The sequence below is a fragment of the Neocloeon triangulifer genome, unplaced genomic scaffold (genome assembly GCF_031216515.1).
Source record: "Neocloeon triangulifer isolate White Clay Creek 2 clone unplaced genomic scaffold, ASM3121651v1 ptg000001l, whole genome shotgun sequence".
NCBI lineage: Eukaryota > Metazoa > Arthropoda > Insecta > Ephemeroptera > Baetidae > Neocloeon > Neocloeon triangulifer.
In genome coordinates, this window is record NW_026775544.1 from 1,203,662 (window position 1) to 1,228,024 (window position 24,363).

A 24,363-nucleotide genomic window follows, 5' to 3' on the forward strand; every position below is an offset into this window, starting at 1 on the left:
TTTAATTGCGTGCATATGTTCTTGAGAAAAGTCGATTCTGAACCTTCGCGCCGCACATGAATATATTTTAATTCGGTCCTGCACGTCCGCTTCGGAAGTGCTCGTCCGTGCTGGGCAGACGCGATAATTGCATGCAGAGTCACTCATTCAGCTGGAAAGAAAGCGCGTTTTCTTCTCTTTCTATTGTGTTATTGAGCTTTAATTGCTGAGGATGCAGCTCGTTTAGTAAAACGACCTTTAAATTGATTGTTTGTTTTAATTGTATTTATTTATTATATTATAAGTTAAATATTTTTTAATTCAAAATCGTCGTTAATTTTATAATAAATTTTTTTTCTAATTTTTATTTTATATTATTATATTTTTTTAAGGTACATGTTTAATATTTGATATTTGGTAATGCTCCAAATAATTGAAGCATATATATGTTATTGTAAAATATTGCTACATAGCCTATATTTATAAATTCAGAGTAAAGCGCACTGTTTAATAATTGTATAATGAAAAATCATAATGGTTGCCAGTCATCAACGCTGTCCCAATTGCGGCTCATTTTTCAATTGGAGTTAGTAGTACTATTCACACGTTTAAAATAATTAATTAGAATTTAAGACGCAGAAAAAATTCAGAATATTTCAATTTAAAATTAGAGCCGTTCTGACTCTTCATAAATAATATACATCGCAATAAATATAATAGAACTAAAATTCAAACAAGAGAAATGAAACATTATAACAATTTTTTTGTGATTAGTGAGGATATTTATGTTATATCACATTAAATTACTAATATTAAATTACCCTGTACCTTCAAAATATGAAAAATGAAAAGAAGCACCAATCTCATGTTAATAAATTTATTCCCTGCGGACACAAACGACCTCACTCAAGCAACTATTCAATCGAAAGCCACTTCTCGGTCCCAGAACGAATATTCTCATTGTGCTCGAAAGGCCAAAAATTGTTTGTGAACTGAATCGAGGGATAAATAATTATAATCGCGGTTGCAGCTAAAAAAAATTGCTTTTATATCTGTGACGACTTTGCCACCGGAATGGGAATAAGACATGGAAAAAAATAATTAAAGAAACACGTGAGAGCAATTTGTCATTGCAATTTTATTGTTTGCTCAAAGTGACAAACAACCAAGCATCTCTGGTGAAAGGTTCTGCATTTAGCTCATCATTTTTACTTTCGTTGAGATGAAAAAATGCAGGTAACACGAATGTCGCTGATAATATTCACACACTAAAGCAACAATAAATTGGTCAGCCGCGGTGTTAAATATAATTGTGTAAAGATCGAAAATTAAATGTTGATTTGTTTATTGACACAATGACGGAGTTGCATGTTGATTGCGATTTTTTAGCGTTGTTTAAGCATTTAAATAATTTTAGTAGTTAATATTTTTACAGATTTTTGCGGCGAAATATATGAAAAATTAAATTTTTTATTTATTTCATTGTAAATTTTTAAAATTTACATAATAAATCATTTTCACTTTTGTAAGGTAAAAATAATTTTTGTATTTTCTTGCTAGTAAATATAATCCTCACATCATTCATTCATAATAATTCTTTGTTTTAGAAAACTATGATACTTATCGCTAATTTACGCTATGAATACATTTTCATTGTGAATAAAAAAAATATCCTGTGGTGAATTTTAATTCATAAAACTATGAAAATTTTGGCTTAAGAAGTAATCTTCTAGAATTTCACAAGCATGTTCGTTGTAATTTAAAATTAGTTTTTCAATTTTGAAAGACGTTTCATTCGTACGGCTTATTTTCTCCTCCATTATTAAAAAAATTCAAAGACACGCAGGAATTTGCACTTGAGACCCATAAATACTGACAAAATTAACACCTACACAGAATAATCATCATTTATTCCCTTTTCTTTTGCACTTTAACTCTTTCCTGAACACTTTTCCTCCTCATTACAGACCCGCAGTCACGTCTCTTTAATCCTCTCACACATTTTCACGCAGAATACAACTTCTCTCTTCAGATTTCTCCTTTGCATTGAAATTTTGACAGGGTGCGCGAGAGTTTTTATTACGAATTACTTTTCGCGCGGCGCACGCTCTTTGAACTTTTGTCGGCACAGTTTTCACACCATTTACCTTGAACCATTGCACTCCTTTTCTTCTGATTTATGATTTTCACATCTTTGACACCATCTCGGCACGCGGCATCGGAACTCGATTCAATTTCTTATCTGAATATGCATAAGTCGGCGCGGCGCTAAAAACAATTTGCTAATGGACGCACGACCAATATCATTGTTCTCGGAATCATTTTGCTCCAAAATGATTTGTATTTTGCGCTTCCTACTTGTCTTTCTAAAATTGCTTAATCAATATGCACGTGAGGCGAGACAATTAGGGAAAATATCATTTAAAAAATTGCATTTAGTTGTTCTTTGCCTGCTACTAATTACAGCGATGATTAAGTTATTCATGTATAAAGTAAAATAATTAGGCACTTTAAATGTAAAATTAGCTTTGTTTGAAATTCAGCAGTTATTTTTCCAATTACCATTAAAAAAAAATAGTACAGAAAGATTACAGCAACACTATGTTCATCAAATGTTCATTTATTTAATTAATCTCCAATCATAAACTCCGAAATTTATATTTTACATCTTCTATCCAATTTCAATTTAACTTACAAGTTTTGTGCATCAGGAAGATCTCAAGATTGGACGCAAATTAAATTTATCCTTGGCCAACAATGAATCTAATAGGATTTGATTAAAAAATATTTACGTTGATCGACTTTGAAATCCAGTTTAGAACCGGAGAAAACTTAAGGACAAGGCTAATTTTTGCATATGATTTATTTGTGTGTTGAAAACAAAAGGAGGAAAAAACAATCAGAGTCAAGGTGCGAACAAATCTGGCGAATCGTCCTGTTTACCCAAGTGTGTAGTTTGGAAAAGTGGAGGTTGCAGCCTCTGTAAGAAATGCAATGAAATTAAGCATAATTAGCATGGAAAAAGCATTACTCAGTTCGAGGCGATTCGAAAATTAATAATCGTGCTTCGCGGGCAAGGTCGCTCTCGTCTGCAATAATAAAATGAATTCTGGTTCGTCGTGCGCGCGTGAACTAGTTCTGTTTTTTCTTCCCGCGCCGCGTCGATGAAAGCAGGATTTGATTCCTGCGAATTTGATACACACAGGCGAGCAAACAATGCAATCAGATTATAATAATTGGGTTGACGCAACGAGCGCGAAAATGCGTGTCTATGCAACTCGACGCTGAAACAAAAGTGCAAGTGTGAGAAAAACGTAATAAACTAGAAATTATGTCACTCTCCGCTTCTCGTGTGATTTTGCGTAGAGCTACCGTTGCCGTGTCAGAAAGTATAAAAAATTACATACAATCTACGCTTAAAAATAAAGTTTAATTTTAAAATAAACAAACTAATTTTTAATATGCAAGCGTTATTTTTAAAAAAAATTATTGTTAATTTTGTGAAAAAAGATATTTTTAACATTTTGAAATATATTTTATTTATTTATAGTGAATTGTTTAATAAGTATTGCCACTTTTAAATTATTGCATTTTTTTTAAAAAAATGAGATTTTTTAAATAAAATATTTGAACTAAATAAAAAATACTTTTTATATTAAATTTTCAAGCCATTTAGCCTCTTTTATATAATAGATTGGGTATTTTAGAAGCCTAAATTAACTAAGACCTCTTCATTTTTCGTTATGTCGTTTTTATAAAAAAAAAAAGGAAAAAAAGGAAGGAACTTATAATTTAATATCAAAACTTCCACTAAATTTTACTGATCATTTCTTAACACTTCTTTTACCCTGACGTATATATTGATTATCTTTTTTATTTTTAGGAAGTTTTACCAAAAACTTTTGATAATGTTTAACAATATTAACTAATAAAAAAATTTAATTAATGCAAAATTTAAAAAAGGTAAAGAGTTTTAAAAGAATCTGGCTTAAAAAAAAGGTTTGAAAATATTAAAAAATGTTAGAAAATACTTTCAAGAGATTATAGAGGAGCAAAATATTTTTTTTTGTCAAAAATAAAAATAATATTTTAAAATTTTTCCACGTCGATTGTGCAACAGTAGAGTGAATTTTTTAAAAGCTAAAAGTCATAGTAATACAAAGTAACAAGATGATTATTTAATTTTTATTATTGCTTTAAAACATAATATATTTCAAAAAGCCGTCAGTCAGAGTTGATTGAGTCTGAATAAATTATTGAATCGTCGTGCCAGTCGATCTTTGCTAATTGCTTATTTCGCCGAATAAACTAGTTGTACTTTTTGCTGTTTGTTTGTTTTGATAGGTGTTGTGGTGCAAGCGGCAAATCGACGAGCGAGGTGAAAGGCACAATTGCTTATTTGCATTGCGAATAAAAATACTTGGACCGCGTTTATATCTGAGGCTAATAATATTCACGCGCAGCATCAAATTGGCCTACATTGTCGTTCTCGCGACCGCATAAAAAATTCGTTGCGTAAAACGAGAGCACACCGAAAGTGACACTTTTGAATCAACGCAGATTTTTTTTTCGTACACCAGGGAAATAATTATGCGCGCGGAAGAAAACACCAATTAGCTCCGGGTTAATTGGTTGACGTAACGTTTTTGAGGTAATGAAGCATCTTCCTCTGTTAATGGGCCGCAGAAATCAGGACACTCTCGCTTGAGGAAGTCGTAAAATGAGAGTTTGCGTGCTTCTGTCTGTGATGTCATTGCTAAATTTTTTAATCAAATACATTATAATATAAAAAGTCTACAATTAGAGGATTTCTATTTTTTTACATCACTTTCAGATACAGAGAAATTTCAGAAATACTGCAGAACAAAATTGCACTCCCTTGTTCATTGAAAAAATATTTTAGGTTCAAGAAAATTATTTTACTACAAATTAAGAAAAAAAAAATGGATTAAGTTTTAAAAAGTTATAATAATTGCAACATTTCTTGACGGAAAAGTTAAATTTTATATTTTAATAAATTATATGCAAGCCAAAGATGAATTTACTGACAAAGTCTAAAATTTCCTTAATTTTGTCTTTGCCATTTTTTACTGATTAAAAAAAATTTACTTTTCAAAAATAAGTCTATTCTCAAAATTTACGGAGTGAAAAAATCTACTCATAATTCAATAAGTGAAATTATTGTATCCTTTATTCCTACATCAAGCGAAGGGTCGTTAAAGATTGAGCAATGCAATGGGAGAAAAATCATTCTCTTTGTTCTAATCATTTCTTAGAATAATTAATTTATAGTTTGCTATAGAGGTGTTCTTGTAGTTGTTGTTGTGGAACCTTTTTCGAGGAACCAGTTTCATTTCATCCTTCTGACGAGAATAGAGCTCAGGAATTAGGGTTGAAACCCGCAACTGAAACTAGTAGAGCAGGGATTTTATGTTCATCCAGAAACAATAAAGATGCTCATCTTTACCGAGGAAGCCCGATTTTATCTCATACTTATTTCTAAGCTTCAATGAAGTTAAAATAAAAATTTAAATAATTACTCTACTGTATTTAATTTCAGACGAAGTTTGACTTGGAAAATAAATAACTAATTTAAATTATATTTAAAGATGCAAATTATTCCATATTTTATCCAAATTATTGAAATAAGGAGTTGCAAAACGAATCTTTATGGCATTCAAAATTGATATTATTACAATTTTTATTTCACTTAAGAAAGCTATGCCCGTTTGTAATTCTTGTTTTTTGTTTTTTCAGTTCTTCTGGTCTCGCTTTGCAATGCTCAAACGCGAAAGGTAAGTTGTTTTAAATTATTTATCGTCAGAATTATTATTTTTTGAATCATCAAATTCATAATTTTGATCATAAAAAATCCCCGTTTTGGAAAGTTTTACATCATCAATTAATTGTAAGCCGCTTTTTAATCTTACGAGACAGCAGCAGTGTCTTCAGAAGTTTTTCTCTTTATAAGAAATGTTTCTTTGAGCGTTTGTTAAGAAGATTACAGTGAGGCGACTAACGCCATTAAATAAAGAGCGGTAATACCCCTTTGATTGTAGAGTAAACACACGTGTACTTTACGCTGCAGTGAAAGTAATTTCTGAAATAATATATTATTTTATTATCCGCGGTCTGCTTGCCAAGCGTCGCACCTCCTAATGATTAATTTTAATTTCGCATCGACCCGGGTGGCGCTCGAATAATAATTCTCCCCAGCACAAGTAAAAGGTCCTACAGAGAGAATTCGCGAGTTTTTTTTCAAGCGAGCGAGGCTTAATAAATTTCTTGTGACGCGATCGGCCCGTGGGAAAAGAACTCACTCGGTTGGCTAATTGTGTCTCGATGAATTAGCTGAGAGCATCATGGCTATGTATGAGTTACGCTTGCTATAAAATTGGAGCGACGCGCTAACGAAACTTGAGCTCTCTTATAATAATTCTTAAAGCATGTTATTATATTACTATACTTTAGGTGTATAACAAAATTTGAATGTTTTAAAATTAATTATTATTTAAATTGGGTCTTATATTAAAATTAAAAAAATTATTTTATCTTTATTTATTAATATTATTATTTTATTTTTAGTTTTTTTTTTATTTTAATCAAAAATTTCAGTATGAAAAATATTATTTTTTTTATTTCAAATGTGATAATTAGTGAAACGTAAAATTCGATAAACAAGATTGTTGGTTTCTTTCCAATTGTTACTTCTAGCTGCAGGTGTTAAAAAATAAATTATTGACGTAGCCTCCACTCGTTTATGCAGCAAAAATATCTATTTTTAATGAATAGATCGCGTTCAAGATAGCTCATAAAAATTAAATTTTCAATACCTTGGCTTTTGAAGACATATCACAATAATAATTTGAAAGAAAAATTTAAATTATGAATTTCCTGGATTTTGTCTTAACGCAAAATCACTATTTTGTGATTTTTTTGACAAAGTGATGAAATTTAAAAACAAAAAATCACTGAAATTGTCAGTAAATTAAAATTTATCTATATCATTTATAACTGTTAACAATTTTTGTTTCATAATGAAGTTAAGATACTTTTTTACAATTGAGGCACAGATTTACAAATTAAATTCAATTTTTGATTACAAATAGCAACAAAAGTTTTTTTCTTTTTCAACAATAAAAATATTTAAAAAATTGACTCGCTCGATATTTTGTGTGCATCTTGATAACTCCCGCACGACGATCATCAAGGAAATTCGTAAATTGGCCGTGCAAATGTAGCTGATTTCTCTATTAATTTCGCGCTCAGCACAGGTGAAAAGATCGACTAGAAAAGGAGAAAATCCCGGCATGGCCAATTACGAATTTATCCCAAACGCTTTTCGCGTAAAAAATAAAATACGAAAAGAGGAGTTTGACTTTTCCGCTCCACAATTAACGATTCCTTTCTCAAAAGACGAACAATAAGAGGATCCCACACACACACACACACTCAAAAGAAAGTACCAACGTGCAATTCATTAATTTAAAAACGAAAAATGATGAGTGATTTGGCTGATTGTAATTATATGTGATCTGGATCGTTGGCTCAGCGTCACGCGCGCCAACTTTTGAGTGACCTCTGGCTCTCGGCGGGGTCACCCAGCGAGTATCTCACACGGTGCGCGCATCCATCTCTCTCTTTCTAGCGAGAGCCAATTTCGTCCAATCCTCTCCGCAGCAGGTAGGCGGCAGCAATTTTTCAATGCCGCCGAGATCACCCAGAGAGCTTTCTCTCAATTCGCTGCCCGGCAAGAGATCTCCGAGATATAAAAAAAATTGTCTCGAATTTCATTCGCGTGTCATTAGGTCAGATTATAGGCGGATTTCATTGATGGAAACATTGAGCTTAAAAAAATGATCTCTTTTAATATTCATATAGTTTTTTTTAAAGTTAATAGTATAATAAAATGTAGAGCTAATAAAACTAAAGCTATTTTCAATAGTTTTTAATCGTTTTAAATTAATTTTTATAAGTTTCTTATATTCTTTATTATTATTATTTTTTTAACTAAATGCTTACACTAAAAAACAGATTTTGAAGGTATTTTAAATGTAATTGAATGAAATGAATAGAAAAATGTAAATAAATAATTAATATATCGTAATTATTTATTAAATCTGCAGGTCATAATGTAGAGGTTTCAACAAAGGCTCCTGTGGGACTGTTTCTTTTTTGTATCAAAATTTGCATTATTCATCCTAAATTATAACTTACCATGCAAGTAAATTATTGAATGAAACAAAAATAATACATCCCATTCTTCAATTTAGCAAGATGGATGTGAGCTTGGGCTCAATTACCCAAATTTCAACAACGACAAATTATTAAGGCCAAAACGTGGAATTTTGCAAGCGCTCTCAGTGAACTCCACAGTCGCATATTGCGACGTCTCGCTCGCATCGTACGTAATCTCGTTTTCCGCGTGTAATTATACGACCCGTCGAGACGCAAACATCATACTTGCGAGCACGACCTGTGCTCAACGACAAGATCTCAATATTCACGACGAATGCACGAATCGGCGATTTTCCCTGTAAAATTTCACGTGTACTCGAATTTTATAAAGGCCCGCGCATATTATCACTTGTTGTGAAATTATGTTGAGGAACATCCGCTGTCTTGGGGAAAATATTTTAAGAACAATTTCAACCACATTTGAGCAATAAAGTTTTCCTTATTGATGTTGCGGGGATTAATTGATGATAATAATAAATTTTCTCAAAAAATAATTATATGAATGGAAGTTTAAGATTGTCTTCCCAAAATATGGGTTGAATGCGGAGGTTTCGTTTTGTTTTATCGCAAACCAAAATATTTTCTGCCTCTTTAACAAAATATTTTTATTACAATTTTTCAGCGCCAAGCCTCGAGTGCAGATTACGACGAGGTGGTGAACTTCAATCAAGGAGGAGAAGTTTTTGACGCCGACCCTCTGCTTTTCTTGAGTAATTTCTACACAAATTTGCATCAAAATAACCAATGCATCTTTTTATAGCTTATGCATGAATTTAAAAATTTATAAACTGAATAAAAATTTGAAAAATATAAAAAAATCTTAAGTAAATAGATTGGATTTATTTTTGTAATTTAAATTTGATATTATAGTTGTCATTTTACCACCATATAATATTGAAATGTGATTTTTCTGTAGACCTTGGAGGCAGCCCCGGAATTGACTTTCCGATGTACAGAAAAATTCCCAAGACCTCTTTCTCCTGCAAGAAAGTAAAAGCTTCCGGCTACTACGCCGACATGGAAACCAACTGCCAAGTAATGTTTAAAGTTTATATTAGAAAAAAATATTAATAAAATTTTCAAAGGTGTTCCACTTGTGCGAGAATGGTCGAAAACTGTCCTTCCTTTGTCCAAACGGCACCATTTTCCGGCAGTCGCGGATGACGTGCGACTGGTGGTATAAAGTTGACTGCGGCGCCTCCCTGGAGTTCTACGAGTCGAGCGCCGAGCAGCTTCGGCAGGACCGAAACACGCCAAGGTCCGGCCAAAACCAACCCCTCAACTTTGACGACAAACCTGTCCCTGTTCTCAGCAAAAGCAGTATGGAAAATTTTCTTCTTATTATAAAAAAAAATTACTCTATTAATAAATTAAAATGGCCAAGTAAAATAAATGAGCAAGATGATAAAAATTAAAGGAGAAGTCAAATAAAATAATTGAACAAAGTAAAACAAAATAGTATGTTTATTAGAATCGAACAGTTTGGAGTCTCAAGAGGTGGCGGAAACAGGGTCGCTGATCATCAACCTGGCCAAGAATCAGAAAAACAAGGCGGCAAATGGAACAACTGAAACTGAGGCAGGCAGGAGCCTTTTCAAGCTGAACAAACCCAGGCCGAACACGACGCCTGCCAATTTCGGAACCAAGAAGAGCATTTATGTGCCGACTGTTCCGTCCATAACCTCAAAAGCCACCACTACAGCAGCCCCTGTCACGACCACTGAGGTACGTGTTGGGCTTTTTCTTAAAATTGATTTAACTGCAAAATTGAAATTTGAAATTAACTTCTAATAATTGGAATTTTTAATTTCAATTTAATATAATATTATATTTAATATTTATTTAAAATGTTTGTTTTTAATTTTACTTCCTATAATCTTAAATAATCTTAAATCCAATAATCCTATTATTCTACTTCACAACAGAAATATCAAAACAATAATTTTTTCTTTATAAAAATTATGACTGACGTAAGCAAATTTATTTTAGCTCATTTTTATGAGTTAGTATCAATTTATTTCTCATTTCTCACAGCAACAAAAGAAAAATCAATTTCAATTTTAATCTTTGCCTCTATTAATCAACGTAAACAAATACTAAATTAAAATACTTTTATAAATAGCGTTTTGAAATTATTACTTTAATTTAAATTTCTTAATTTATTTAGATTCTGACCACAACCTTTGAGGCCACGACGTTCAGCGACTACGATCAAATAGCAAACTCAGAATCCCTGCAGGGCAGTCACAGCTCATGGTTCAACTCCCCCACAACTCAGCCACCAGTCACAGAGCCAGTGAGTTAAAACTTGACGTACTTTATTCTTGACTTTCAATTATCCTTACAAAACCCTAAGTCGGACGGTTCCCATTAAAGCGCTTCATAACTAGTTTATATAAAAAAGATATGCAAATTTTAAACAGATTATATTTATCTTTTATTGTAAAATTAAATGTTGAAATTACAAACTTTGAGCAAGCGCCTGCAGTAATACTGGTTTTATAATCTATAACAAGCCGAGTGAGTGTCAAGAAATTACATTATTCAATCATAAAAGAAAAAGTTTGCTCGGAGCAACACCGTCATCTTGATTTTTCTCATTAAAAAATGAATAAAATCAATACAAATGAGTATCAGTGACGTCGATCTGCTAATTTGCCAATCAGTATTTCATCTGCAGGTGCCGCGCGATTTAGCACAATCCACGCCCATGCATAATCGCAGGGCGCGCGTGCCATTTTTCAGTCACTGTGATTTTTAAATGTAAGACTCGCTCGTTGCAGCAATCGATCTCCGAGTTGGTCAACACGCTGCAAAATGTGCGGAGGAGCGACGAGGGCCGCGCTGGAAGGGCGCAACGACTGGAGGACGTGCCGTTGGTCGCCAGACCGCAGACCTTGCACTCGCTGGCCACCTACTTTGCTGCCGACAATAAGACTCGGCAGGAGCTGGACAAAGTGGTACGCCCGAAAAATTGAAATTTATTAAAATATGATTAAATAATGCTCAGTTAACGAAGGTTTTGTAACTTTTCCCAGTAGATTGAAAGATTATATGCTTTTATCATTTATATTTCCATTTATTTTTTACATTTTATTTAATAATGAATTACATCGTTGACCAAAGTCCAACTTCAGTTATTAAACGCGTGTCTATTGTATTCTTATTCACGTATTCTGCATAATTAAAAATAATAATAAAAAATCATTTAAAAATAGTATTTTAAATGTTAAGTTGTATAATTAAAGACGTAAAAGTTTATTTTTAAATTAACATTTACTTTTTAAGTGTCTATTTTACAGAATCTTTTAAATCTGCAAAATGTATTGTTTTTAAAATTTTTAACAAACGAGACTTGAACGCTTGCAATTTTTAAGTCGTCTATACTCTTTTCAGGTTCCCGAAGACCAAAAGCTATTGATGCAGTCGATCATGCGCGAGCAGAAACAGCAGAACTCAAAACTCAACACGTCCAACCCCGATTTGCGCCACTTGGCCAAGATCTTCAGCAAGGCCCTGACCGACTACCTGCACGACCCTGAGACCTTCCGCGAGTCCCTGAATGCCGTCCACCCCACCCCTCCCCCTCTCCCCCTTGTCAGCGACAACCTTTTGCTTGACGAGGACAAAGACGAAGTTCTCGATTTCTCAGACGCTCCCCAGACCAAACCTTTCCGGCCGACGACGACCACAACCACCCCTGAACCTCCCACCACCGCTGCATTCGAAGACCCAGTGACCAACCGACGCAACGACGTGGCATCTAAGGTCAACGAAATCCAACAGGAGTATCTCTCGGCCAGGAGATTTCCGGACGGAGCTTCCTTCGTCACCCCGACGGACTTCACCAGCCCCGATGTGGACGAACGGACCTATTTGCCAAACACCCCCGAAGTAGCCGCGGCCAACCTGGTTGACGCCATTCCCACCCCTTCCTCCTTCCCCATCAGCCCTGAAAAGATCCCCTTCACTTCTCCAGAATTTTACCCCAACGCCCGGGACTATGTTGAAATCGGATTCCAACCCTCCCTGGCTCGCACCCCCACCGGCAGGAGTTACTTTGACCCTTTGCAGGTCCCTCAGGTCGATTTCCACCCTCCTCAGTACGACATCAACCAGTTCGTGCCCTCCGACCTGAACTCCCTCTCCATCCTGAACATCGAAACGCGTCCCAGTCCGACTCAACCCCCTGTCTCCGTTTCAGTCCACATCCCTAAGGGCATCGACCACCGAGTGACCATCGTGTCCTCTCCCCAAAACATCCACGTCAGCAACCAACCCTCCGTGACCCAAAACCGGCCCATGATCAGCAAACTGCTCTTCCCCCTGCCCTCCGAGTCACTGGTGTCCGAAGGAACGGCCAGTTTCCCCAACTCCTTCCGGTCGGCCAAGAGCAAGCAGTTGGTAGAAAACTCGATCGACGGCGTTTCCAAGTACGTCTCGCAGTCCATCCCCGCCCCCACGACCCCCGCAACCACCGTCGAACCCATCACCGAGTTCATCCCTTCGACCACCGAGGTCCCGACAACCCTGCCGCCAAGCACCACCACCGAGGCCGTCACCACCACTGAGGTTGTGCCTCGCGCCAGGAAAGTGGACGACGGAAGCGACGACTCGAAACTGGTGCTGCTGCTCGTGAAAAACGCAGCCACCACCCCCGGCCCGTCAACCCCTTTCATCAGCAAGACGATGCTGATTGAGGCGCTGCTCAAGTCTCAGCAAGAGAAAAATAATCAAGGCATATAAATTTGTGTAGTAAACTAATTTTAAAATAATAAATGTTTTTATTGCTAATAGTGGATGTGCCAAAAGTGGGTGTCAGCTATGCGACGGTGCCCTCTACAACCCCTATATTCCAGAGGTTGGTGAGCAGCACTCCTGAAGCCACTACTTACAGGCAAGAAGTTTTGTACAATATCACATATTTTATTTAGATAATGAGATGGATATTGTATTAAAGTATAAATAAAATTTTGGAGCAAATCCTTATTATGGTGAAATGGCTGGCGGCCCTGAAAAAGGGCAATTTTTTCATAGTGTAAATGTTAAAAAAAAAAATCAGAAATGATAATTTATTATCAAGATATATTGAAAAATTTATAACAAAAATTTATTTCGAATCAACAACTTTTATACTTTCCCAAAATGGCAGCAATTACACATGGTTTGGGAAATTTTGGTGCTTAATTGATTTGGAAAGAAAAAAAATTAAATTGAAAGCGTTTGAATTTTTATGGTATCTTTCATTAACGATTAAATTTTTAGGGCCTTAGGCAGGCTCTCAAGATTTTTAATTGAAAATTAAATTACATAATATAATTATTGAATACAATTTTAATTATATCTTTAAAGTTTTAATTTTTATTATTATTATTTTTTAGTGTGAATAAGAGTAATATTTTATTTCTCTCTCACAGGAGTGCGAAACATGCTGAGATTTTGCAAAAGATCAAAGAAGAGATCGAGAAAAAGGAGCGCGAATCCAGCACGGAGCAAGCAGTGGTTGTCGAAGATTTGTCGGGAGATGCGTCTTCAGGCAGGACGGCGCGCAAGAGCAGCCTCAACCACTCCGACTCGCGAGCACTAGACATCCTAAAGTCACTCTACTCTCTGGCGACGAGGTGGATATAATTAGCCTGAAAATAATTTATAATTGCTGCGAATTTGCCAATAAAGGATCGATCGAAAGTTCTACTAAATTAAAAATTCTCGGAAATTTTCTTCTTCCGAATTTGTCAACGAGTGGCAAAAAAATCGCGATCCGAGAAGCCTCAATTTTATACGCCTTATGATTCGTGTCTGTGCCTTATTCACGCGAATTTCCAGAGTTGTGGTTGCAGCTGCTGCAACAAGTGTATGAATATTATAATGTATCTACCTAAGTGTCCGCGTGCACCTTGAATAAGTGTCATTGTAGATATAGAACAGTATTTTTCTCACAATCTCAAACTGTGTGGAACATTAATTTGTCTCAATATTTTTTTGGAATAAATATTATTGTGTGCTTTAAAGAAAAGCAGGAAATGTTATAATTGAATTGATTTAATTTATTTTGGCTTGTCAATATTCAAAATTTTAAATTTACCATTTTTTTCATATGATATCATGATTAATTAAATGTACCTAAAATTAAGTAACATATAAATATTTGTTTGGGGATGATTTAGTGAATACAAGTGTAGTTGTTGGATTCGGAAAGTAAATTTTGTAAAATAATATTCAATAAATTTGAGCAGGTTGTTAAGTGGAACTAAACTTTTTTGATTTTACCCTAATTAAGTATAAAAATATTATAATTTAGTATATTCAGAAGTAAAAGTAAAGTTATACTTTCATATGTATATATTAATTAATAAATTCCATTTGTAAAATTTAGATTGAAATATTTTGTGTTTTCAGTTTCGCAATAAATTATTTATTCAGACATTTTTCAATAAATTAGTAGGGGTGGGCGACAGCGGGGGAGGCGTAGGCGGAGGCCCTCAGGGCGGGGGCGCCATAGTGAGCGACGGGGGCGGCATAGTGGGCGACGGGGGCGGCATAGGCCAGGGGAGCGGCGACCTTGGCGACGACGGGGGCGGTGTAGGCGTGGGCGACGGCGGGGGCGGCGTAGTGGGCGACGGGGGCGGCATAGGCGACGGGGGCAGCGACCTTGGCGACGACGGGGGTGGCGGCGACGGCGACCTTGGCGACGAGGGGCTCCTTGCGGACGACGGCGTTGAATCCGTTGATGGGGTCGGCGGTGTAGTCGACGGTGCGGCGGGTGCCGTCGGGCTCGGTGAGGGAGTAAGATCCGGTGACGACATCACCGTCGCGGGACTCGTGCTGGCTCTTGCTGTCGCCGGTCAGAACGTCCTGCACGTCGTAGGCGTACGAGTACTGGGGATGAGGGTCGTAATCGGCGTTGACGGCCACGGCGGCCTTGGCCAGGACGGGCACGGGGGCGGCGGCATAAGTGGCCACGGCGGGCAGAACGCCAGCGCGGGCAACGGCGATCAGGGCGGCGAAGGCGACGAACTGAAGCACAAAAATTATTGCAATCATCAAATAAACATCAAATTTAAATGAAACCGAATGAAATACGGAATTAACCAGAAAAATGGTTAATTTTTTAAATCAGAATTTAATGGGTACTGAATAAGAATTATTTTAAGTTACAAGCTTTGAAAAATGTGAGTATTATTAATTTAATTTAAAAAAAAGTCTAAAATTATTAATATTTGCAAAAGAAACCAATAAAAATAATAATTTCAAACCGGTAAAATTATTATTGTGTTAAATTTTTAATAATTTAATTCGAAATAGAATATTAAAACTGTAGATGAATAATAAATATGTTAAAAAAATATATATAAATTAAATGAAAGTAATAAAAATTATAATAATGTTGGAAAACTCAACAATTCAAAATTAATTTTAAATCTGAAATAAAAATTAAGCACAGTTTTAAATTTTTTTAAAAATCAAATAAAGAAAACAGCATTTTTAATTTTAAACTGAAGCTGGGGACAACAGAAAAATTAAAGCGATTTTCTTACTTTGAATGCCATGTTGGTCTGCGTATCGTTCAGGATTGAATGATGCCGTCCAAAGGTGACCGCCGCCTTTTTATACCCGTCTGAGCTGGCGTAACCCTGGCCGTGTGTGTCTGCGATTATCTAACCCTGGTTATCCGGAGCAGAGCCGCCTTAAGGGCCGAAATGCGCTGAGCGAGCCAGTCAGGGCGGCCTTGCCACACCTCGAGAGCGGCAACCTTAGCAGGGAGGGGCATTTGTCGGGCCACAAATATTAGCCTCCTACGAGAAAGAGAAGCTGCGGCTCCAGCATCACGTACATGTATATTATTTTGAGAGAGAAAAATGTGGGTCACGACAGCTTTGACAATTAATCGCGTGCGAAACTGGATCGTCTGACCGACGGTCAACTCCTCTGTCTGAAGATATGATAATTTCAAATATGATTTTCCTATCATAAAGAAGGAATCCTGCGCTGCGCCTCGATGGTAGAATTCATTGACATTGGACCGCGAGTAAGGCCGCCCTTCAAATTGGTGTAATTATTGAAAAGGTTGAGCAACCTGACGCCTGGTAGACAAACAAAGGCAGATAGACTGAAGTTTTTTTCTAATGATCATTATCCTTCGTCTAATGACCGCCGTCTAATGTGTGCAAATTTGTTCCACTGTTAATTCTTTGCGTTGGTTTTTACATTGTTTGTTAATGTTTTGAAGAGAAAAAAAGATATGGCAGTTTTATCCAATTCGTCCACAAACAGCTTAAGTAAATTATAATTAATTATTGATTTTCTTTATTTTAGCCTAGAAAATACTTAATAAGTTTTAATAACTCCTTTTTTAAATGAATTAAACTTTTAAGTACCTCTATATTGATAAAAAAAACTTCATAATTAGTATTTATTTTTAATGCACACATTTTAATAAATAACCGTGTTGCAAGAAATTAATATAGTTGCAAATTAATATATCTCTATTTTTTTTTTTTTTTTTTTTTTTAATTTTATCCACGTTTGTTTTTAATAATATATTTTGTCTCAAGATCTATATTTGTTAGAAAGGGTTAAATCATGATTGCGTATGAGATCTTGCAAGAACACAATTTTTGGGCAAAACCAAATTTAACATAAATCAATGAGTAATCGTGACCATAAGACAGCAAGAATGAATCAAATCATTAATTTTTCTACTTACGACGAAAAAAACGCAATCTCGACCTTCAATCGTTACAGACCATATCTGGTATTACTAAATAAACACTTTACACTTAACTTATAAATCACAAAAAAAAAATTGTATTGACCGAGAATAATGACTGGTGCAAAAACAATTGCAAAAAATATATGAAGTAAAAAATGAAATTAGTCTCATTCAACCTCCGCGTGATGTAATTATGGGTTTTCTGAGCTAAAAAAAAAACAGTTAGTTTTGATAAAAAATTGTAACTGTGAAAAAAAACTGTCTATTAAAATGAACTATTTTTTTTAATATAAAAACTAAAATTAATGTACTAAATTTTGTAATGTTTCATGTTCCGGTGATTTTTGTTATATATTTATCGTTTTTGTTGACTTTTATGATCTGATCAGCACTTAATCAAAATGTGTTAATTTTTGCCTGTCAACGCCGTTCAAACTAATCGGCAATAAAATTTTAACGACGTATTTAAGTGGATTTATTATGTAAGGAAAAAACAATAAAATTTTGGCAGGTTTTGCCGCGACGAAACTTGAACCGAGATCGTAATTACCTCCCGCAAGCATAATTCCAATGACTTTATTACCTTGATCGCTCTGGGACCACACGCGGCCACAGTTGTGAAAAAAGCGTGTCGTTCAGTCCCATCCATAGCCACTAGTGCGCACTGTTAAAATACAAATTTTCAAATAAATTTTTTTGATATTTTAAATTTATAGTTTGAAAGTCTTTTTGTTAAATTTATAGCTTTTTACCTTTCAGATCGAATTGAAAGTCTAATCTGAATCACGCCCAAGCTCTTTATTTATTCCAATTAACACCACCATTACACATTTTGATAAATTAACCCCATTCTAGCGTAGCTACAAGCGACAGTAAAAAAAGTAGGAATTGCTCATGCACACGCGCGGGCAATAAGTAGAACCACATTCAATAAAGCCGGCGATGAAAGTGAGAGTCGGGCGCCAATCATAACTTATGATGACGTGTGAGAGAACAACAATTCAACAAAAGAGTCTACATAAAATCGTAAATAATTGGATAGTCTCGCCACCATTGCATTACGTTATTGTTCCTCTCTGTCAGCACTGGAAAACCAGATTAATTGCGGTGATAAGAATGAACGTGCAGCGTCGCTCTCAATTATGCTTGAAATGCCAAAAGATCGTCATCGAGAGTTCACCCTCGCCAAGTTAGGCATTCCACTTGTCGTCACGGTCGCGCCGGTTGCATAACAACGCTGCAGGGGTTGCGCATAACACGATGATGCACTTTGTGTGTATTTGATCTTCACACTTTTACGAGCAGCACGGATGAATTCGCGAGTGATTAATTCATTTCGAGCGGCGAACGGCGAGTTGGTCAAGGTTCTTGAGGTCGTTCATTACTGGTTTCTGCACGAATTAAATTGGATAAAAAAATCGCGTGAGAATTATATGTGCAGATGGAAAGGTAAAATAACTTGAACTTATAAAATTGAAACAATACACATCAAGTCTGCGATTATGACTATTTACTAAAATTGTTAAAATTAAAATTAATATTTAAGTAAAAATTGGTACATTATTAATAAAAAATTTGGTTCAATGAAAGTTTATTTAGTTTGAAAGCTAATACAATTTTACATAAATTTTATAGAAATTGTTTATTACTCGTTGATTTGACACTTCGTGATTTTTATTTGAAAAATAGCAAAAATAAAAAGATTGAAACTTGCATTGCAATTTTTTTATTTTTAAAATGAATCAATTTAGATGTTTGAAAGTTGACCAATTTAAATTACGAACAGCAAAAAATAATTGTGATATAAAAATTATATCCTTACGTAAAACCTTGTAGTTTCACATCCAGCAACGCGCACTTGCAATTCAGGTTGCATACCTTGTACCTTTCGATCGACTCGGACGATTCGCAACTCTCACTCGCCTCACCGTAAAAAATCTACTCGCATGTCGGATGGTAATTGTTAGAGCCGCAACGCAATTGAGCTTTGGTTGCCCAACACTTTTGGAAACAACTCATTATTGGTCACTTTCAGAGGCGTCAGACAAACCCCTTCGCGGTGTAAAAGTAATAATGATAATGACTCTCTGTAGCATCATTTTACAATACGCGCACGTATGTACTAATTAAAGGGAAATAAAATACTCTCCGTTAATTATGATGCAAGACGAGTATTTTACCATTGCGCGAATCATGCAAAGTTATTTTTTGAAAGCTGAAAGGAAGATTTATTGCGGCGCATTCTACAAGTGATGCGCGCCAAGAATCCGGTGAGCATATAAATTTGAATGTAACTCGGATTTATTACTCTCGGTGCCAAGTGTTTATGATGAATGGACAGATTTGCCAAAAAGAGGAAACAATGGCCGCCTGCCAAAATTTTATTTTATGTGTTCCTGACCAATTATACTTTCCCTCCGGATTTAAAAATTCAATTTTTTTTTGCGTCTGCAAGTTTCAAAAAACAAAGAATATTATTTTATCGTTTTCACGTGCATAATGCTTTATTGTTTCACTTCAAAACACAAAGCTTGGCAAAGTCTTGCCAAAATGTTCAGGCACTTGTTGTTATATTATAAATAATTTGGTGGAAAGTGCTTTTCTGTACAATACATGATGCAAAAAATTAAAAAAGTGTTAAAAATGCCATAAAACAGGACCACTATTACTAATCCGCTTTTCTTAAAATTTACATCGGTACAAAAAATGGTAACTTCTTCTTTATATGTTATAAAAAAATCACACTGGGTAACTTCTGTTGTATTTGAGCTTGTGAAAATTCTCAGCGGGAATGGCTCAGTCAAATTTGCGAGCGAGCAGAGCCGCGTACTTGGCAGAAATTAAATAAAACTTGAAGATCGCGGCCCTGGGCTGGAGCTTCTTTAGTAGGGTGGCAGATATTCACGGTTGGGAGCGGTGACGGGATCATCTCCCTGGTTGAAGTTCTGGTTGTTGCCCTGGTTGTTTGGTCTCGATCCTTGTTGGTTCGGCCTTGATCCCTGTCCGGGGAAGCTTCCTCCGTTTCCAGCTCCCTGGCCTGGGAAGTTGCCACCGTTTCCAACACCCTGTCCAGGGAAGGAACCTTGGTTGCCACCCTGGCTGGGCCCAGTCTGGCTGAAGCTTCCCTGGCTAGGGCCAGTAAGGGAAGATCCTCCTTGGGTAGGTCCAGTTTGGCTGAAGCTTCCCTGAGATGGTCCTGCAAGGTTTGATCCACCCTGGCTAGGGCCGGTCTGAATGAATCCTCCCTGGCTAGGTCCGGACTGCCCAAACGATCCTTGGCTAGGTCCCGTCTGACTGAAGCTTCCCTGGCTGGGGCCGGTGAGGGAAGATCCTCCTTGGGTTGGTCCGGTTTGGCTGAAGCCACCCTGGCTAGGGCCCGACTGAGAAGAACCGCCCTGGTTGTTTTGATTGGCCGACTGGCTACCGTCCTGAGAGTAATCGTAGATGTTGGCGTTGTTTCCGAACAGGCTGGGGGCAGTGCTGCAGTCAAAGTCGCTCCACCACACGCAAACAAGATAACCCTGATGGAAGATGGTTCCATTGGGGCACAGGAAGTCAAAGGTACGGTTGTTGGCGCAGACGTGGAACACCTGGCAGCGAGTTTCAACGTCAGCGTAGTATCCAGGCCACTGCTGATCCGCACACTTGAAGGACGTGGCAGGGATGGAGGTCAAAATAGGGTAGTCGGTGTCAGGGTTGCCGGGGATAGCGGAGTAGTCACCACCTTCGTAGCTACCATCATCGTTACCAGAAGAAGATACGCCACCAGATGAAGGGCCAAAGTTGCTGGAGCCACCGGTTGAAGGACCAAAGCTGCTGGAGCCACCAGTTGAAGGTCCAAAGTTGTTGGAACCTCCAGTGGAAGGTCCAAAGTTGCTAGAGCCACCAGTGGAGGGACCAAAGTTGCTAGAGCCACCAGTGGTGGGACCAAAGTTGCTAGAGCCACCAGTCGAAGGCCCAAGGTTGGAAGAACCTCCAGTTGAAGGCCCGAAATTGCTAGAGCCACCGGTTGCGGGTCCAAAGTTGTTAGATCCACCTGATGAGGGACCAAAGCTGGAAGATCCAGTAGATGTAGTACCGGCATTGTTGCTGCCAATGACAGGTCTGATTCCAGAAGATCCAGAGGTAGAACCGCTGTTGAAGGTTCCAGAAGTGGGGCCAGACGGTCCGGTTCCAGCGAAGGCACCAGTGGAAGAAGGTCCAGAGGGCACATTGATGGTTCCCAAATTACCAGCAGACTGCGAGCTGCCCTGGTTGAATGACGATCCAAAAGTAGTTCCGAAGGGTGTGTTGGTGGTGGTATCGCCTCCAAATTCATCGTTGGAAACGAAAGGGGTGGTGTTTGGTGGCCTCTGGTACTGGTAGCCGTTGGTGCCAACATTCTGGTTGTTGTTGTTGTAAACCTGTTGGTTCTGCTGCTGGAAGCCCTGAGGACGGTTGTTCTGTCCAGTCGATTGCTGGTAACCACCCTGCTGGTTCTGCTGGGGCCTGGTGGTCTGTTGTTGCTGGGTGAAGTCGTTGCTCACAAAAGAGGTGGTAGGACGCTGGGGACGCTGGCCGTTGCTTTGGGTCTGCTGGTTGGCGCCACTGGACTGCTGCTGGGGTTTGTTGCCCGTGGTAAAGCCTTGGCTGGGCTTGGGATAGTCATAGCCTCTCTGGGCCGCTGCTGTGGCAATGCACAGAGCTGCAACGAAATGAAATTTGCAATTAAAAAATGAATAAAAAGAAGCAATAACTAAAATAAAGTTTTAAAATGCTATTGTTTTAGTAAAAAAAGTGATAAAATAATTTTTTAATAAGAAGTAAGCGCAATGATTAATGAAATTTTAACACGCTTATAAGATAGATAAATAATGTAGTAAGTTTTGCAATAATATGCTTTTAATGCGCACAAATTAGTTCCGCGGCAAAATAAAAACTAAATTATTGAAACCGTAAATTAAGGAAGTTCCAAATTTAAGTTCGCAAAACTTTTACTTTAATATTAAGTTTCAATTAAGAAGCAATCACTGCGCTTTTCATCAGAGTCAAAATTTCCTTTGTTTTGAAAGTGGCTCAACTCAACGGAACAATATGACATTTCACTATCTTTGTTTATTTTTTTTAGCGGAAAATAAATAGGCCAAGTCTATGCAAATTCGCGGGATGCGTAACAACAAGGTCTGATGTGGCAAAACCGAAACAAAACATATAATTGAAACGCATCGAAAGCCACGAGGGGCCACGTAATTAATTTGTTCACAGCTTTAGCCGAGTGCAACTCATTTGGTATTCAAAGCGACCGGAGATGCGTACACATTTAAAAAGCAAGAGGCGGGAGAATGCGAAGGAAAGGACGAGCGAGTTTGCGACTCTCACAAAGTGAATGAGCGTGTGTGTGAATGAGGCTGTATCGCGCGAGCATCTACATCTTTCTTATGTAATTCCGAATACCCGCGGTGCAGAATTACTCCACTGCCTGAGATTTGCATGCATTGTCTTTCTTACTTAGCTCTTAATTATATCTTTCTCTGCGGCCAAATTGAAGTCGCACCGATAATTTATTTATTGTGCGGCCTTGCAGAGTTCACGGGACTCGCGATCTTTCGGTAATTGACTGCTGAAATGCGATTGTGCACCGCTAATTTGGCGCGTCCAATCGCGAATGGGAGATCAGCGAACAATCAAAAGTGGCACTTACCTAGGATGAGAGGAGCGCACTTCATGGCTACTGCGGTCGTTGCGTCTTCTGCTTTATGGTCGGCGCTGCCTAAAAATTGAAAGCATTGCGAAAGGCTTAGCTTTATGGAAAATTGGTCATTTTTAGCAACGATTTGGAAAATGAAAGTGCGTATTGCGCAATTCATCATAATCATTGTTTTAAATTTGTAGGAAAAATTTTAATAAACAAATTTTTTGATATTATTATTGACTTTTGGAAGACAGGAGAAAAAATGAAATCAAACGGATATAAACAGTGATTTATGGCTTGATGCTCTTCATTGATATAAATTAGATAAAACCATTTTTTTAGCTCCATAATTAGATGCAAATATATTTATTAAAAATGTAATTGAATAAAATTGCAATAAAATTTAATTTTTTTTTTAATATGCGCCTTTATTTTAGAATATCTGAAGAGATTAAATAACTTTTGATGGAGCCAACAATAAGATTGTGTCAGTTTACACGTGTAGCAAGATCAGTATATTATAATATTTAATCTTTAACATATTTCATCAAAAAATTTTTCTTTTTAAATAAAATCTGTATCAATTTTACACTTTAAAATATTAATTATGAAATAATTTTTCAATTTTGTAATTGAAATTCCTATATTATTATGGATTGCATAATTATATAATGTTAATCAAACACATCATTAGCAGTGCAAATAATATTGCGTGCAGCATATATTGAGTAGGCAATGATTGAATAGAATGATTTGTACATTAAAAACATTTAAAGCCCATTAAACAATTTGAGTTTGATTTTTTAAATTTATTGTTACATTGAAAATTATGTTGCTGCAAATAATATTGAAATAAAAATATTATATAAAAAATATAATTAACAATAAGATAAACAATTGTAAAATATTTTAAAATAAAATAAATTTAAAATAAAACTGTTTAAATGACTTGTTCATATTACAAATTGTGCTGCATGTACAAAATCAACCCACGGAAGCTGGTCTGAAATTATACTTAATATTTTGTCCAGTACGTATGCGTGTTTTGAAATTAAAACTTTTCAAATTATGTACAATGAACAATAAAAATAAAATCGAATTCAGGACTCACTTGTTGTGTGTGCACGTGGAAAAGAGCACCAAGAAGAAGAAGATGCACTACTGATGGTGGTCCACGGCCCCAGCAGCTATTTATATCGGGCTTCCCTTACCACCGGTGCAAGAGGTGGATGGTCTGGTGGCGGCGGCGGCGGCGGCGGCTCTTGCTTGGCTCGCTAAGGTTACCGCAGACAGAAAGTGAAATGATGCGCAGGAGGTGCTCTATCTGCTGGAAACGAGAAACGTAACCGCGAGTCACGCTCCTTCGGTTTATCGCGCTGCTCGCCATCACCTCTCTTCGAAAAATGATAATTGCACACTTTTCGCGTATGATCCGCTCATTATTCGCCGGCCGCCATTAATTATCGACTCTAAATTTCCTCTCGCCGAAATGTTTGTTTAATAGCTCGTCGGCGGAGAAGGGCGATTCAGGAAGCATAAAAATAATTTTGATTTTTTTTCACTCCGACCGGCTGTCGATCGGAAGATACTTCAACGTCAAACGAGCGAGCACTTTTCATGCCGGCAACGATAGAATCTAATTGCGTTTGCAAAAGGCAATTTGTTTGATTCGCAGTGGATCGATCACTTTTACTGTGTACGTTGATGGAAATTTGTTGCTTACATTTGCACGCACGGTGCTTTATGATATGGAAACGAAAAA

At 36.7% G+C, this 24,363-nt stretch overlaps 3 protein-coding genes across 3 annotated transcripts in view; 1 reads left to right on the top strand and 2 right to left on the bottom strand.

Annotated features, from left to right (window-relative positions):
• LOC132197047 (mucin-2-like) overlaps positions 1–14,481 on the top strand; it is a 32,727-nt gene extending 18,246 nt beyond the window's left edge. The window contains exons 3-12 of the mRNA XM_059620091.1: positions 5,737–5,774; positions 8,840–8,927; positions 9,134–9,252; positions 9,303–9,537; positions 9,689–9,942; positions 10,385–10,513; positions 11,001–11,177; positions 11,614–12,955; positions 13,015–13,114; positions 13,635–14,481. Coding sequence (XP_059476074.1) covers positions 5,737–5,774; positions 8,840–8,927; positions 9,134–9,252; positions 9,303–9,537; positions 9,689–9,942; positions 10,385–10,513; positions 11,001–11,177; positions 11,614–12,955; positions 13,015–13,114; positions 13,635–13,848 — 2,696 coding nt within the window. The 3' untranslated portion in view covers positions 13,849–14,481. The remainder of the gene's footprint in view (positions 1–5,736; positions 5,775–8,839; positions 8,928–9,133; positions 9,253–9,302; positions 9,538–9,688; positions 9,943–10,384; positions 10,514–11,000; positions 11,178–11,613; positions 12,956–13,014; positions 13,115–13,634) is intronic.
• A 132-nt stretch (positions 14,482–14,613) lies between these two features.
• LOC132197057 (larval cuticle protein A2B-like) lies at positions 14,614–15,874 on the bottom strand. Its single transcript, XM_059620103.1, has 2 exons — positions 15,756–15,874; positions 14,614–15,234 (listed from the first exon to the last, which is right to left on the bottom strand). The coding sequence occupies exons 1-2, from the start codon at positions 15,765–15,767 to the stop codon at positions 14,656–14,658; spliced, it is 591 nt and encodes a 196-aa protein (XP_059476086.1). The 5' UTR covers positions 15,768–15,874; the 3' UTR covers positions 14,614–14,655.
• Positions 15,875–19,410: 3,536 nt separating this feature from the next.
• LOC132205560 (uncharacterized transmembrane protein DDB_G0289901-like) lies at positions 19,411–23,778 on the bottom strand. The gene is made up of 3 exons (XM_059634659.1): positions 23,713–23,778; positions 22,611–22,679; positions 19,411–21,614 (listed from the first exon to the last, which is right to left on the bottom strand). The coding sequence occupies exons 2-3, from the start codon at positions 22,633–22,635 to the stop codon at positions 19,813–19,815; spliced, it is 1,827 nt and encodes a 608-aa protein (XP_059490642.1). The 5' UTR covers positions 22,636–22,679; positions 23,713–23,778; the 3' UTR covers positions 19,411–19,812.
• Between the last annotated feature and the right edge of the window lie 585 nt (positions 23,779–24,363).

What these genes read in the sequence shown, in the direction of transcription:
- LOC132205560 (XM_059634659.1), bottom strand. Translation starts at nt 22,635, where the DNA reads ATGAAGTGCGCTCCTCTCATCCTAG. An exon ending in GTGCGCTCCTCTCATCCTAG is followed by an intron (nt 21,615 to 22,610) that starts GTAAGTGCCACT and finishes ATTTCGTTGCAG; the next exon opens with CTCTGTGCATTGCCACAGCA.